Source organism: Aethalodelphis obliquidens, unplaced genomic scaffold, assembly GCF_003676395.1.
Source record: "Aethalodelphis obliquidens isolate GAN/ISIS:26980383/991018 unplaced genomic scaffold, ASM367639v1 scaffold20, whole genome shotgun sequence".
NCBI classification, from domain to species: Eukaryota; Metazoa; Chordata; class Mammalia; order Artiodactyla; family Delphinidae; genus Aethalodelphis; species Aethalodelphis obliquidens.
This window is the reverse complement of record NW_020837964.1, coordinates 12,333,883-12,347,472: the sequence shown is the minus strand read 5'-3', so window position 1 is coordinate 12,347,472 and position 13,590 is coordinate 12,333,883. Positions and strand designations below refer to the sequence as shown.

Here is a 13,590-nt window from a genome sequence, read left to right as displayed (position 1 = left end):
ATCGAACCTCGGCAACGGCTGCGCCCTTGGCCACTGTGCTCACGCTGAGCCTTTCTGGCCTCAAGCCCTGGATTCTGACGGCCGCTCTTCAACCTCACTCCAGCTGCCCAGGCTCCCCCACCTCAGCTCCCGGCCCAGCCCCGCTTCCCCAAGCCTTCCTTTTCTGCTGAAGGGACCCACCTTCTCCTCACCCTCCCGAGGCGCTGCCCACAGCCTCGCCACAGATCTCGCCAACGCGTGACTCCACCTGTGGCATCCAGACTGGCAAACACCTGCCCTCCCGCTCACAGGTCCTCTTGCCTCTCACACCTCAGGAGAATGCTTTTCATTTTTTAATTTTATTTAAATGTAGACTATTAGTCAAATGATTGGAAAATCAATAATGAAAAATAGTTTTTTAGGGTTTTCTCCTGGTGCAGAGAGAATACACCACAGCCACGCTTGCCCTGCCAGGGGGACACGGCACCCTCATGGTCAGCCCGAGGGGTCACCTGAGGCCATGTGGGTCAAGCGGTCTGCGAGCCCCCAGCCCAGCCCCGAATGTTGGGCCCCCCCCGGGCCCTCAGCACGCTCAGGAGGGACGGCCAGCCACTCCTGGCCTGGGTCCGGGGCCCAGCTCTGCTCGGGCTCCTTTGAGGAGGCACCGTCCCACATCCTGCCCCGCCATAAATATACACAACTCCCTGTACAGTCTGGGGCACCAGGCCCGGGTGGAGCTGGGGTCGCCTGTCCCCACACCCGCGGCACAGTGGCTCTTTGGGGCCCATCGCCACCCTCCTCCCCTTGCCCTCCGTCCCTCTGGCTGACGGCTCTCAGGCAGCTGCCAGCTGGCCCAGGACCCGGCGGAACTGCTGGGTGCTGTGGCCCAGCTCCTTGACCCTGTCCACCATGTCCTGGGCGGCGGCAGGCGACGGGTACTGGAGGGCAGCGGCCTTGGTGGTGGCCACGATGCCGCGCAGGAGGTCACACAGCAGGTTGCTGTAGTGGGTCACCTGGCTGCGGACGTCGGCCGCCTTAGCCTGCCGTGACAGTGTGTCCCCGATGAATACCAGCTTGTGGGCGCTGAGGATGACAAACTTGCTGTGTGCCACGAAGATTTTGGGGGGCTGGTTGGTGGCCACGGCGGTGAAGAAGGCATCCACGGCGTTGGTGAGCGTGGTCAGGTTCGCCTCGCACTGCTCCAGGTAGAAGAGCAGCAGCTGCCGGTCCGAGGGCCCCAGGCCGCCCGTCCGGCCCGGGGCCAGGGGCTGGGCTGGCATCCAGTTGGCCAGGTCATGGTCTATGGGCCGTGACACCTCCTGCTCCAGCCGTTCAAACTGCTTCAGCTGGGGAAGAGGGAGAACAGAGTGAAAACCACGGCCACAGAGCAAAAGGGACAGCGAGGGGGCCCTTCTGGCCCTCTGAGTGACAAAGCCCAGAGTCAGTGGGCAGGGGAACAGGCCACCTCTGTCCTGCTGGCCAAGCACATGTCCCTGCCTGCCTCCAAACAACTTTCCCACCAATCTCAAATAATTCCGTTTATATAACATTTTTGAAATGACAAAATGCTAGAAATGGGAACAGATGAGCAGCGGCAGGGGTGAGGGATGTCAGTCTCTTGGTTTGGGTGCTGTTATCTAGTGATTTCAGATGCGGTCACTGGGGGAAGCTGGGAGAAGGGGACACAGGACTGCTTTGTACTTTCCTTCAAACTTTCTATGAATCTACAAATACTTCAAAATGAAAAGTTAAAAAAAATATTTTTCTCCTTAACATATGCAGTGTAAAAAGATTCACAGACACCAAGCAGAAAGAAAGTTATCAACTGGAATCCCATGCACCCAGAAATCTGTTAAATCTCTGGTAAATCGTCTTTTAGAAATATACACTGACGTATTTGCAGATGAAATGATGTAACGTCTTCAAAATGATCGGGCGGAGGGGGTGGGGGTGTCACCGGGCGGGAAAGGGGGCTACATACACTGGATTAGTTGTGCTGAGAATGGCTGGGGCTGGGTGAATTGTACCCGGGCTTCCTTTTCTCCAGTGGGTACCTGGGAGACTATTTTCCTCAATTTTATACATGTATTAAATTTCCCATAATAAGAATTTTAAACAAAAGCAAAAAGGTCATGGTATTTGCAAATTTCAGAAAACAAATATTCACAGCAAAAACCAGTGAATATTCCTCAAAGACATCTTCCTTTAAACAGGAATATTCCTACTTCTTTTACAATTAGAAAACCGGAAACACACAATATATAATATTTTATAGCCTACCTTTAGCACCCAACAACGGGTCATTCATTTCCTATCAGTGAGAACGTATAAAGCACGTGGTAAAAGTTTCCACCAGCAGCAGCCCTGCCTAGGCGTCAGCGGTGTGGACTGACACGTCCTCACCACAAGCTGGTTCTGACTGGGTCGTTGGGACCAGCCGTGCACACAGACTCAGGGACTCAGGTACTTGTCTAACCAAGGTTTCAGGCTTTACTCTAATTAGCAAACCAGCGTGAAACTGTCCCTTCCTAGCATGTGAAACCCTCTTTCTTTCCCTCCTAGGCTACCTGGTGAAATTTGCTTGGTTCTCCTGTCCAGCGGGAGAATACACTCATTTTTGTTCTGTTTTACCTTCAGTGGGTCTTCTGCATTCTTTGACAAATTCTTGGTAGCTACACAATATTCTACTGTACGAATGCTCACACTGTATTCAACCAGTACTCTACTCTGAGGTATTTGGTGGTGGCAGCCAGGGGCTGTTTCCAGATTTTTCACTGATGCAGAAATGGAGTGACAAACGTCCCTGTCAGGGTATTTTATGTTCTTGTATTTTATTTGTACTTGATGTCCCTCGCTTAGGAACTCTAGATCTTTAGTTTCTCACTCACATTCCTCTTACTCCAGCTTCTAGTAATTTATCTAAGTGACTGACCAGATACGTGAAGAGATTTGGTCAGTACAGCTTTGTTTACAAAAGTAGCTCTGGGAACAAACGAAGTGTCCACCGACACGGGACTGGTTAAATAGATGCTGCGACAGTCCAGAGGAAGACAAAGAAGATAAAGCACATGCCCATTTCCTAAGTCGGTGGAGATTCCATACACATATAATTATTAACATCTGTACCTTTATTGGACATGTTCTATGTGCCCAGCACCTCCTAAGTATTACATATTGTTTACTCATTTAATTCTCACATCGACCCCAAGACAGATGCAACTACGCTTCCCGCTTGACAGCTGGGGAAACGTGGCTTTGAAAAACGCACACCATGGCCCGGGTCTCAGGGTGAACCTGGTAGGCTCTCTCCTACACCATCCTTCCCCATGCCCAGGGTAGGTGGGGTGAGGAAAACTTTCCGGGTGATATTTCTGTGTTTATTTTGTATTAGACTATATCTTAATTTTTAAAATCTTCATAATCAAAATAAAACTCCCTTAAAAAAAGAAAATCCCAGACTCCCCTAGTGGCACAGTGGTTAGGAATGCGCCTGCCAATGCAGGGGACACGGGTTTGAGCCCTGGTCCGGCAAGATCCCACATGCCGCGGGGCAACTAAGCCTGTGCGCCACAACTACTGAACCTGTGCTCTACAGCCCACGAGCCACAACTACTGAGCCCACGTGCCACAACTACTAAAGCCCACGCGCCTAGAGCCCGTACTCCGCAACAAGAGAGGCCACCGCAATGAGAAGCCCGCGCACCGCAACCAAGGGTAGCCCCCGTTCGCTGCAACTAGAGAGAGCCCGTGTGCAGCAACGAAGACCCAGTGCAGCCAAAAATAAGTAAATAAATAAATTAAAAAAAAAAATCCCTCTCCTACTCTATGGAAACAAACCAAAATATGAAGAAAATCCAATGTCCTTAGATAAACACAGTAGCATTATTTACAATAAGAAAAACTGGGTACAACGTAAACATTCAACCATAATAGACATAGGCTGACGTTAAAAACAACTTATGACTAATATTTAATGCCATGGAAACACCTTGCGATAAAAGCAGACATAACTGTTCACGAAGTAGCATCTCAAACACGGACAGAGGCCCCTTCCGAGGCAGGAGCAAGACCGGAAACCAGCCCCAGGGCACGGTGACCACCCCTGAGGGTGAATGGCTTCTTTTCTGTCTTCACACTTTTCTGTGTGCCTGTGATTACTCTGATAATAACCTAAACATAAATCCAACGAACACACGGAGACCGTCATGCACTTGAGTAGGGACGGGCTGAGCAGGGAGGGCCCTGGGAGGCTCAGCTTAGGCGACAGATTCTTAGGGACGCCTGTGCTGGGAGAGGCTGGGGAACCTGAGTGTCCTCACCTGCTGCAGTTCCAGCTGGCCCTTCCCCTGCCGCATTATGTTGCCCTTTTCCAGCAACTCCTTCTGGGTCTTCTCAAACTCTTCCTTCCCCTGGAGGGTAGACACAAGGATGCGGCTGAGCCGGAAGCCCCCAGAGGCCCAGCGGGGTGCAATGAGACCAGCGGCCACCAGGTGGCGCTGCAGCCGCACCCAGGCTCCCACTGTGGCCTCAGGCCCAGGGTGGGGGCAGCTTCCGGAGGAAGCGGCTCTCCCGGGCCTCCTTCACCTCCTGACCCCAGGAAGGGGCTAGGCACACTCCACATGGCCATGTCAATCTTCCCTGCCCCAGCTCCCATGGCAGGAATCACATCCAGGCCCCTCCCCTCGGCATACAGGGTCTGCCCACCCATCCCTGACCGCTGGGCCTTGGCACCTGCTGGCTCTCAGCCCGGAATGCCACTCACCGGGATGCCCAATCGGCTGGCACCCTGGCCTCTGCCCAGAGGCCCACCCCACCCCACCTATCGATCACCTTGCTTGTTTTCCCCACACCTGCTACTATCTCTGTCTTTGCTTGTACTTCGGAATTCACCTCTCCAAATCCCTAACCTCTGCCCTGGCCACGAGAGGCCCAGCCCTTGCAGGTGTTCAGGGGCCCTCCCTGGCTGGCACTGCAGGATCCCTGATGTCAGGGCCACATGGGTCCAAAGGCCTGAGACAGGCTGAGGATGGGATTCCAGGGACCCCTATGGCCTGGAAGGTCCAAGTGAGGAGGGCACAGGGACTCAGCAAGGTCTTGCTGGGGACCACACCTTCCTTTGGCCACAAGAGCCCTCTGTGGGGGGGAATCAGGGTGCCCACGACAGGGTGGCAAAGTCAGAGCCCCGAGAGGACCAGGGGACTTCCCCAGGGGCCCAGGGAACCTGGGCAGAGCGGGCACCCACCTGCAGGTGGACGTAGTCGTAATCCTCCATCCAGCCTCCCTCACTGTTCTCGTACTGCCCATCAGGCGAGTCCTGGGAGGTGAACTTGGGGGGTGAGGGCAGGGGCCGGGACTGGATGCTGCTGGCCTTGTCGGTGGGGTTGAGGTGCAGGGGGCCACCCCCCTCAGGCCCTGGGACAGAGGCCTTGGTCCGTCTGAAGAGCAGCGAGGCGTTGCCATGCAAGAAGGAGGCCAGCTGCTTGACATCCTCGGGCACAGCCCGCGAGCAGGCCACCAGGCGGTCCAGGTCTTCGGGAGTGGCCCCCAGGCCTCCCCGGCTACTGTCAAGGGCCTGACCGTGGGCCACCAGCGTCTGATACACGTCCTCCATCTTCTGCAGTTGCCGGCTAAGCTTGGCATGCAGCGTGCGGTCGGAAGTGTGGGCGGCATTGCCCACGGCGCTGCGGGCAAACTCCAGCAGCTCGTGGACGGCCCCGTGGACGGCGGCCACGGCAGCCCGCAGGTCCTGCGCCGGAGGCTCCTGAGGCTCAGAGGTGCTGCGCCAGCCCCCACACCCACCCGCACTGCCTGCCAGGTCCAAGAGGTGGGCCACGGTGGCGCTCACGCCCTGCTGTAGCCGTGCCAGGGCCTCCACGGCCACCTCCAGCTCCAGGGGCTCACGGCCCGGCACCGCTGCCTCCAGGGACGAGGCCGACTGGCTGCTGCGTGTGCTGCCCGTGCTGGAGGCTGACAGGCGCTTGGTGTCGGCCGGGGCCTCTCGCTCGGCAGGGGGGGGCACCGCGTACACACCGTCGTCGGCCACGCTGCCGTTGGCTGCCTCGGGAGGAAGGACCCGCTCTCGGGGCACGTCGTAGAGGGTGCCCGGGCCAGGCCGCCGCAAACCGGGGGGCACGTCGTAGAGGTCAGGAGCCGGGGGCGGCACGTCATACACGTCCTCAGCTGGTGGCGAGTCCGGAGGGGGTGCGGCGAGCACCAGCGGGTGGCGGGTCGGGTCAAAGGGCTTGGCCTTGGCGAAGGCGGGGGGCACGTCATAGGTCTCCTCACGCAGCAGTGGGCCGTCGGGCACATCTTTGCTCACCGATGGAGGAACATCGTACACCTGGGGGCCAAGAAGAAGTAGTCAAGGCTGCCAGCCCATCTGCCCACCCGGGAGCCTACGGGCAGGACCCAGCCACACACACAGACACAGCCCAGCGGGCACATTTGTCATGATTCTTATTCATGCAGGTTACGGTTGAGAGCCCGACTCTGGGGCCAGACCAGGGTACGAAATCCTGGCTCCACTGCTTACCACCTGTGAGACCTAAGGCAAGTGACTCCACCTCTCTGTGCCTGTCTGCTCACCTATAAGATGGGAAAACTCCCTCACAGGTTTGTTGTGAGGATTACGTGAGCTAATTCACTGCGTACCTGCAAACGCTTAGTGAGAGGTCAGCTATCATACCACTACTGCCGCCACCATCAGCACCACCGTCACCACCCACGTGACCACCAGCATCACCATCACCACCACGTGCGTATTCTCTACTCTGTGGCAGGTACCTGGCTGAGCTATGTGCAGGCTGTATTCAGGGCGAACACCCTGGTTCGCCCAGGACAGTCCTGGTTTGTGCCTGATGCCCCCTCATAACTATCCTGTCATTCTCCTTTCACTCTCAGAAGTATCCTGGTTTGGATGATAAGTCCTGTGGTCACCTTGCTGATATCCTGTGTGATCCTCTCAAGAACCTTCTGAAGAAGGCCTTACGAGGGACCCTTTTACAGACGAGGAAGCTGAGACTCAGAGGGGCTCAGTTTCCACCTCCGTCACAGAGCGAGTGAGGGGCAGAGCCGGGGTTTGGAGGCAGGTCTCTCGATGCCCCCGGCTCTGCAGACCTGAGTCCCCACCCCAGGGCACGCACACACACTCACACCCAGAACCCCATGCACAGATCGGGCCTCAACCTGTGAGGGCCCAGCATCCCCTAAATGCTTACCGCATGATGGCTGGACGGCGGCAGGCCCTTCTCCACACTGGGGGGCACATCATACACGTCCAGCGATGGGTCCCGGCCATTGGGACCCTTGACAGCCATGGGGGGCGTGTCATATACCTGAGGGCAGAAAAGGTGCAGTAATACAAGTGCCAGGGCCATCTGAGGGGACAGAAAGAGCAGAAACCCGCAGCTCTACCCCAGGACCACCCAGGCTGGGGCCAAGAAAGCCCAGCTCTCCATGCAGGGCCAGGCTGAGGCACCCCCCTCCCCGTGCCCACCGGCCCGGACACCTACCTCCTGGCCGTACTGGCTGGGAAGCAGCCCCCGAACAGGGGGCACGTCGTAGATGTCCTGGGGCCCCGGGGCCAGCAGGTGGCGTGGGATGTCGTACTCGTCCTGCTCGGGCTGGGGGGCCTCGAACACATAGCCTTGCCCCACGCGGGTGGACACCGCCACCTGGGGGCAGACAGCCAACCGTCACCACCGGCCCTGGAGAGATTCCACCGCCCCGTGAGGTGAGCGGGACATACGTAAGGGGGCTCCCCAAGGGTGGGCTCAGAGGCAAGGGTGTGCGCATCCCTTCGTATTCCCTGCCTTCTCTCTCTTCAATGAAATGCAGCACGTGGGGAATACAAGGACCCCCACTATTTGCTTAGAGCCGTCTGGTTCTGGCAGGAAACAGAAGTGGTCTCTACAGCTGAATGACCCAGAAGGTTCCAGAGGAGAGAACATGTGGGCTGATGGAGAAGGGGCCACCCTTGAGTGAGGCGCCCCTGCTGGATGGTACCTCCAGCTGCACCCTCCTGCGAGAGGCCTGCCCAGCAAGGGGTTGTCCCTACCATATGACCCAGCAGCCACCTTCAGGCTCCAGGACAGATGGCGGTGGCAGTGGTGGGCTGTGCCCTCCTCGGGCTGGACCCAGAGGAGGTGGCCTGCAGGAGATCCTGACAGTCAGGGCCTGGGGGCTCCAAGCCCTGCCCTCCTCGTCCCCCCAGCGCTCTTGGGGAGATTCCTGAGAATGGGGCCACCAAAAGCCCCCAGCCCCTCAGGGCCAGCCCTCCCGCAAATGGAAGGAGGGAAGCTGTTTTGGCAGGTTGTGTGTGGGTGTGAGGGACTGACCAAGACCAGAACCAAGACCTGTATTCCCCACCGCACCACACCCTCGGGGCCACGGGGACCACCCCTCACCTAACAGGATAAGGCCTTTGTGGGGGGATGTTGGCCCAGAGAGGAGGCCAGCCCCTTCCCTCCCCGGTGCCCCTCCCCTGTCCCGAGGTGCAGGGCGAGACCGCTCGCAGGCAGTGTTGGGTGGGCAGCTTCCTTCCCTGTGGGCACCCGGCCCTGTGGGAGGGGTCAGCCCTGTAGGAGGGGCTGGCAGGATCTTCTAACCCAGCTCAGGGTACACCTCCTCCACAAGGCTCCTGGCTCAGCTCTTCTCTGACAAAAAGGCCTTTTGTTCCCTAATCAAATGGGAGGTCTGGGACAGTGGTGACTCAGGCGCTCCCCCACACACATCCCTGGGGACAGCAAGGCGGAGGCAGGGACTGCCCTGGGGCTCATGCCCCCGGAACCCTGCATCCCGTGCCTTGCGCAGCCCCCAGGACACCAACAGCCAGCTCTGCAGGCCCATGGGCCCTGGAGGGCACCGGCTGTGTGCACGCACCGGGCACCCCAGGAGCAGCAACGACCCCGCTGAAGTGCAGGCACCATCACTTTCTGATCAGCCCAGGGCTCCGCAGAGCCTCCTGCTGATGCAGCCCCCGGTGGCCTCCCAGGCAGGCCGGCAGGGCTGGCTCCCTGTCAGCTGCTGGGGTGAGCGCCGCCAGGGGGTGTTCCAGGTCCACTGCACCCCACCCCCGGCGTGTCTGGGAGTGGTGCTGGCAGCCCTTCCCAGACTCATTTCTCTCCTCAAGCCCCAGACTTGAGTCTCCTCCAGAGCTATTTTTAGACCCTGGAACCTGCCAACAGCAGGGGGGGGGCGGGGGCTGGCGGGGGCTGGCGGGACGTGGCAGGTTGGCGGGGCCTTGAGGCGAGGCCTGAGGTGTCTCCAGGCCCTGCCGGCCTCGGAAGGCAGGTGGGGACCCAGCCCAGGACGAGGGGTGTGTGCCGCCCTCTCCACGCCCCGACGCTGGTGAGAGAGGGCGGGGCGCAGGCGGAGGGGCGCTGGGGCCGGACCCCAGGCCTGGGCCGCGGGCAGCTGGCCACTCACGCGGCTGAGTCAGTGACAGTAGGCAGCCATACTGGCCAACAAATGTTTTCTGTTAGAAAAAAAGGCAGGCAGTCACCAGCGGGGGGAGGCTTGTTAGGGAAACCAACTCTCCAGAGAGCCGCTGAGCCTGCTAATCACAGGCCACCCTGCTCCACACCTGGGGCCCCATTAGCAGAACCTGGAGCCCCTGGGGCTGGGGGACAAAGCCAGAGTCTGGGAGGAGACACAGAGCCCAGCCCAAGACCCACAAGCTCTCTCACACACACATCTCGAGGGCGCAGAAGGCAGACACGCAGAGGCAGAGAAAACGCGCACAATGCCCACTGCCAGACGCACACGCGGACACACAGACCCAGGCCGGGCAGCTCATCAGGGCGCCTGCAGGAGTGAGAAGGGAGGCTGAAGGCTCCCAAGACCCCAGGGACGGCGCAGGCCGCCTGCTGCCTTCTGCCTGGGCCCCTGACCACCTCCGGGCCGCCTGGCATCTCCCCTCGTGACCCAGGCCGGCTCGCTCTGTCACTGCCCCCCCGCCCCCCCCCCAAGAGCCTCGGGCTCCTGCTCTGGAAAACGGAGCACTGCTGGGGGGCCTGGGAGATGGAGACACACGCCTGACGTGGGTCCCCTCCCTCCCAAGCTCCTGTCCTCCAGAAGGAACAAGGCTGATCTGAGCTGCGTCTCCCCCAGCCTGACCCAGTGCCACAGCTGTTCCCTCAGGCACAGCTGCAGCCCTGACCCAGAGCTCCCCCAAGAGTGACCTCACAAAACACCTCCTCCTCCGGGGGCCCCACGTGCTTCTGCCCTCAGCAACCTAAAAGCGTGGCCCAGCCCCAAAGGGTGCTGACACCCGGTGTGGCCCTGACCTTCCCCCGGCAGCCACGCGGGTCACCCTGCTCCAGGCTCCAGGAGACTGACCCCTCCTAGCCACCAGCCTTGTCACTTGCCCTCTGCTTTCCTGGACCCAAGGCCGCACCCACCCACCCCACGGTCTTGGCAGGGTTTCCCCTCAGCAGAGCCGACCTCCAGCCCTGGAACCAGGGGCCTCAGTTGCCCAGGCTTCTGAAAGCACAGCCTGAAAGGTGGGCACACATGCACGCTCCAAGACATCTATGGCCTTACTGCCATTAGAAACCGCCTGGAGCCTGCCCGCAGCAGAAGGGGCGACCCAGCAAAACCAGTGGTGATCGTCATGATCACGCTCAGGGACCCAAAATGCTTCTGATATCTGACGTTGGATTTACAACCTCAAAATGCAAAAGTATGTGTACAAATCTGTGAAAGATGAATAGGGAACACGCTAGACAAAACATGCTGAAATCCCCCAGCGATCCCGTCTTGAGTGGGGAAGCTCACCTCCAGGCCTCCTCATACATTACACATTCCCGTGACAAGCAAGCACACTTCCATGGACCATAACACGAAAGCAGCCGCGATGGAGACTGCCCAGGCCAGGAGCCATGAGGCTTCTCAGGGGAGGGCAACCAGGTCCCAGCACACAGAGCTTTCCTCCTGGGGCCATCAGCCCGGTCTGGGTCCTCAGGGACACAGGGCCTGGGCAACCCCACCAGTGGGCATGTGCAGAGCACGCACCAGCCAGGTGAGCTCAGAAGCAGTCTGAGAGCAAAGCGCCTCGTATGGGAGGGAAACAGTACCAATGACCAAAACGTGGGCTCAAATCCACAGCCCGGAGTAAAGGCCTCACTGCTGCTTCCTGGGCCACAGGGCTTCCAGGGCCTGTCCTGGCCTTGGAGCTGCCTGGACTCAGGAAAGGAGAGGATGGAAAGGGGAAGGGCATGCCTCCCTGGGGAGTGTGCACAATGTGAGCTGTGTGTGGGCATGGGCGCAGAAGGATGGCCTATGGCCTGTCCCAAGGCTAACCACCGGTCACTCCTCCTCCCCCAAAGCCATCTTGGGAGCTGCCCAGTCTGGGCTATCCCAGTCCAGCATGGCTCACTTCTGCCACTGGCCTGTCTCTGGCCAGGCGGTTGAAGGAGCAGGTAGGGAAGTGGAGCCAGTGACCCAGAGTCCCCTGGTGGCCAGTGTCCATGGAGCCCCACCCTGAGCCAGCCAATGACCTGTGTCCAGGTCTCCCGCTCCAAGCTCTGCCTGTGGCGGGGCAGGGCAACACTGCATGCTGAACCGCTGCCCAGCTGGCATCTGACCCCTGGGCAGGCTCTGAGGAGAGGCTCAGCGCCACGCGGTGAGTGTCCTCAGACACTAGACATGGCACTCTCCAGTCCTGCCTCCTTCCTAGGCAGACAGCCCTGGGTGTGAGGACACATACGCAGGTCTGTGTGGAGCTGAGGTGCTGGGCTCAGAGCCTTGCCCCCCGCCCAGCCTCCCACTGGTAACAGCCCACAAGGGACTTGAACAAGAGCCCCTTTCACGGTGACCCTACAATCCCGCAGGCAGTGTCCTCCCCGCGGTTTAGGAGTCACGAGCAGGGCACCCTGCAGGCGCCCACAAACATGGCCCAGGAGAGGAGAGGGTTGGGTGCGTGTGGATCTAGATGAGCTGCACCCACAGGGGGACCGTGGGAGCCCCTGGGCACGCGTTGGCTGGCCTCGCCCCTTTGTCCCTTCCTCCCTTCTCTGCCGGCTGGAACTCACACGGCCACTGTTCTGGCCCGCGAGCCCCGTGACGAGGCGGCAGAGCAAGAAAACGGAGGACCTGCCCTCCACCGCCGGCGCTCCAGGAGGAACCACAGGCTCCGACAGTCTCGGAGGTGCCACCAGCGCCACACCGCTCACCCCCAGCCGTGCTACGTGAGAGAGAAATGACTCTGTCATCCAGTCCAATCTTCTGGGTTTCCAGCCACTCTGGCCCAACTGCGGCCCTGTGCTCCATACTCCGTTTCTCCCCTTCAGGTGCCTCCCAGCTCCCCTTTCCTGGGCTCCCTGCACCCTCCCCTCTGGGCAGAATGGCTTCACCAGGATGTGGTTGGGCAGGTCACTCCTACCCAACACCCTCCGCCCTCACGAAGGTTCCAGGCCCCTGGGGGTCCGTTCCCAGCTGCTGCTCAGGCCTCCGTGGTCAGGCCCCACCTGCCACAACAGTCTTTGACAGGCTGTGTCCTCTGCTGCCGACACCCTTCCACTGGGGCTTGTCAGCTGAAGGCCACCTCACGGTCCACGGCCAGCTCGGTGTCTCCTCTCGGGCTGCTCACACCCACATCAGCAGACATATAAACACATTCCCCAGACGCTCACCTCCCCCCTCGACCCCAGACCAAACGCGGAGCCGCTGCTGGAGTCCCGGAGGTCCCAAGCAAGGGTGCCTGGCCGGGCCCTGCTGCATCCAAAAACTGGGCCCAGCCAAAACCCACCAGGAGGGCTGCCTGGCCACCCAGGGAGGCCTTACCTTGGCTGGTGGCTTCGTCCCCTCCCAGCTCCGTGCATCCATGGATGGGGGGACCTGGTAGATGTCGTGTCCTATCCCAGCGGAAGGCGGCACCTGGTAGATGTCCTGGGCAGGGCTGCCAGGCCCCGGGGGCACCTGGTAAAGGTCTGGGGCTGGGCTGGGAAACGGGTGATGGGGCATCTGCTTGGAGAATGTGGCTGTCTGCTTGGCCGGGGGAGACTGGAACTGGGGGCTGGGCCCAGGGGCTTGGTAGAGGCCTTGCTGAGTCTTGCTGGGGGTGGGCACCAGGTAGACACTGTCCGGCTGGGGCTGGTACGTGGCAGGCAGCATGGGTGTGTACTGGGCTGCCGGGGGGTGGAGGCTGGGCTGAGGCAGGGCCGAGCTGGCGGGCGGGCCGGGGCCGGGCCCCACGGGCTTCTTGTCATGCATGCCCACCAGGATCTTGAGGCGGTTCCCGGGCACGATGCCTTGGCGCCCGTGCAGCGAGCAGAGCCACCAGCCATCTAGGCCCTGCGTGTCCCGCTCCAGCACCGTCATGATGTCGCCCTTGCGGAAGGAGAGCTCATCTGGGGACTCGGCCACATTGTCGTAGAGGGCTTTGGCCAGCACGTTCTGGGGGAAGAGGACACAGGTGAGCGTGAGGGCAGGAGGACGTGCGCTGGGGGCTCGGCGTCCCGCCCAGCTCCCACCCCCTCCAGGACTGGGGAGGCACCTGGCCTTGGCACCGAGAAAGGAACTAAGTAGGGTTTGGCGAGATCCCCACGCCTCTGCCCCCGCTGCCCCTGGCGGAAAGGCCCAGCTGATCCCGGCAGTTTTTCCAATGAGCCT

The 13,590-nt window shown here is 60.1% G+C and overlaps 1 protein-coding gene across 7 annotated transcripts in view; it reads right to left on the bottom strand.

The window, feature by feature from the left end:
- Positions 1-319: 319 nt before the first annotated feature.
- BCAR1 (BCAR1 scaffold protein, Cas family member) overlaps positions 320-13,590 on the bottom strand; it is a 35,420-nt gene continuing 22,149 nt past the window's right edge. For 5 of the 7 annotated variants that reach the window (XM_027119242.1, XM_027119239.1, XM_027119243.1 and 2 more), the window contains exons 2-7: positions 12,763-13,374; positions 7,491-7,652; positions 7,197-7,313; positions 5,222-6,319; positions 4,299-4,388; positions 320-1,325 (exon numbers count right to left, since the gene is read on the bottom strand). In XM_027119242.1, coding sequence (XP_026975043.1) covers positions 813-1,325; positions 4,299-4,388; positions 5,222-6,319; positions 7,197-7,313; positions 7,491-7,652; positions 12,763-13,374 — 2,592 coding nt within the window. In that variant the 3' untranslated portion in view covers positions 320-812. The remainder of the gene's footprint in view (positions 1,326-4,298; positions 4,389-5,221; positions 6,320-7,196; positions 7,314-7,490; positions 7,653-12,762; positions 13,375-13,590) is intronic. The other 2 variants (XM_027119241.1, XM_027119246.1) reach the window with 2 other exon arrangements.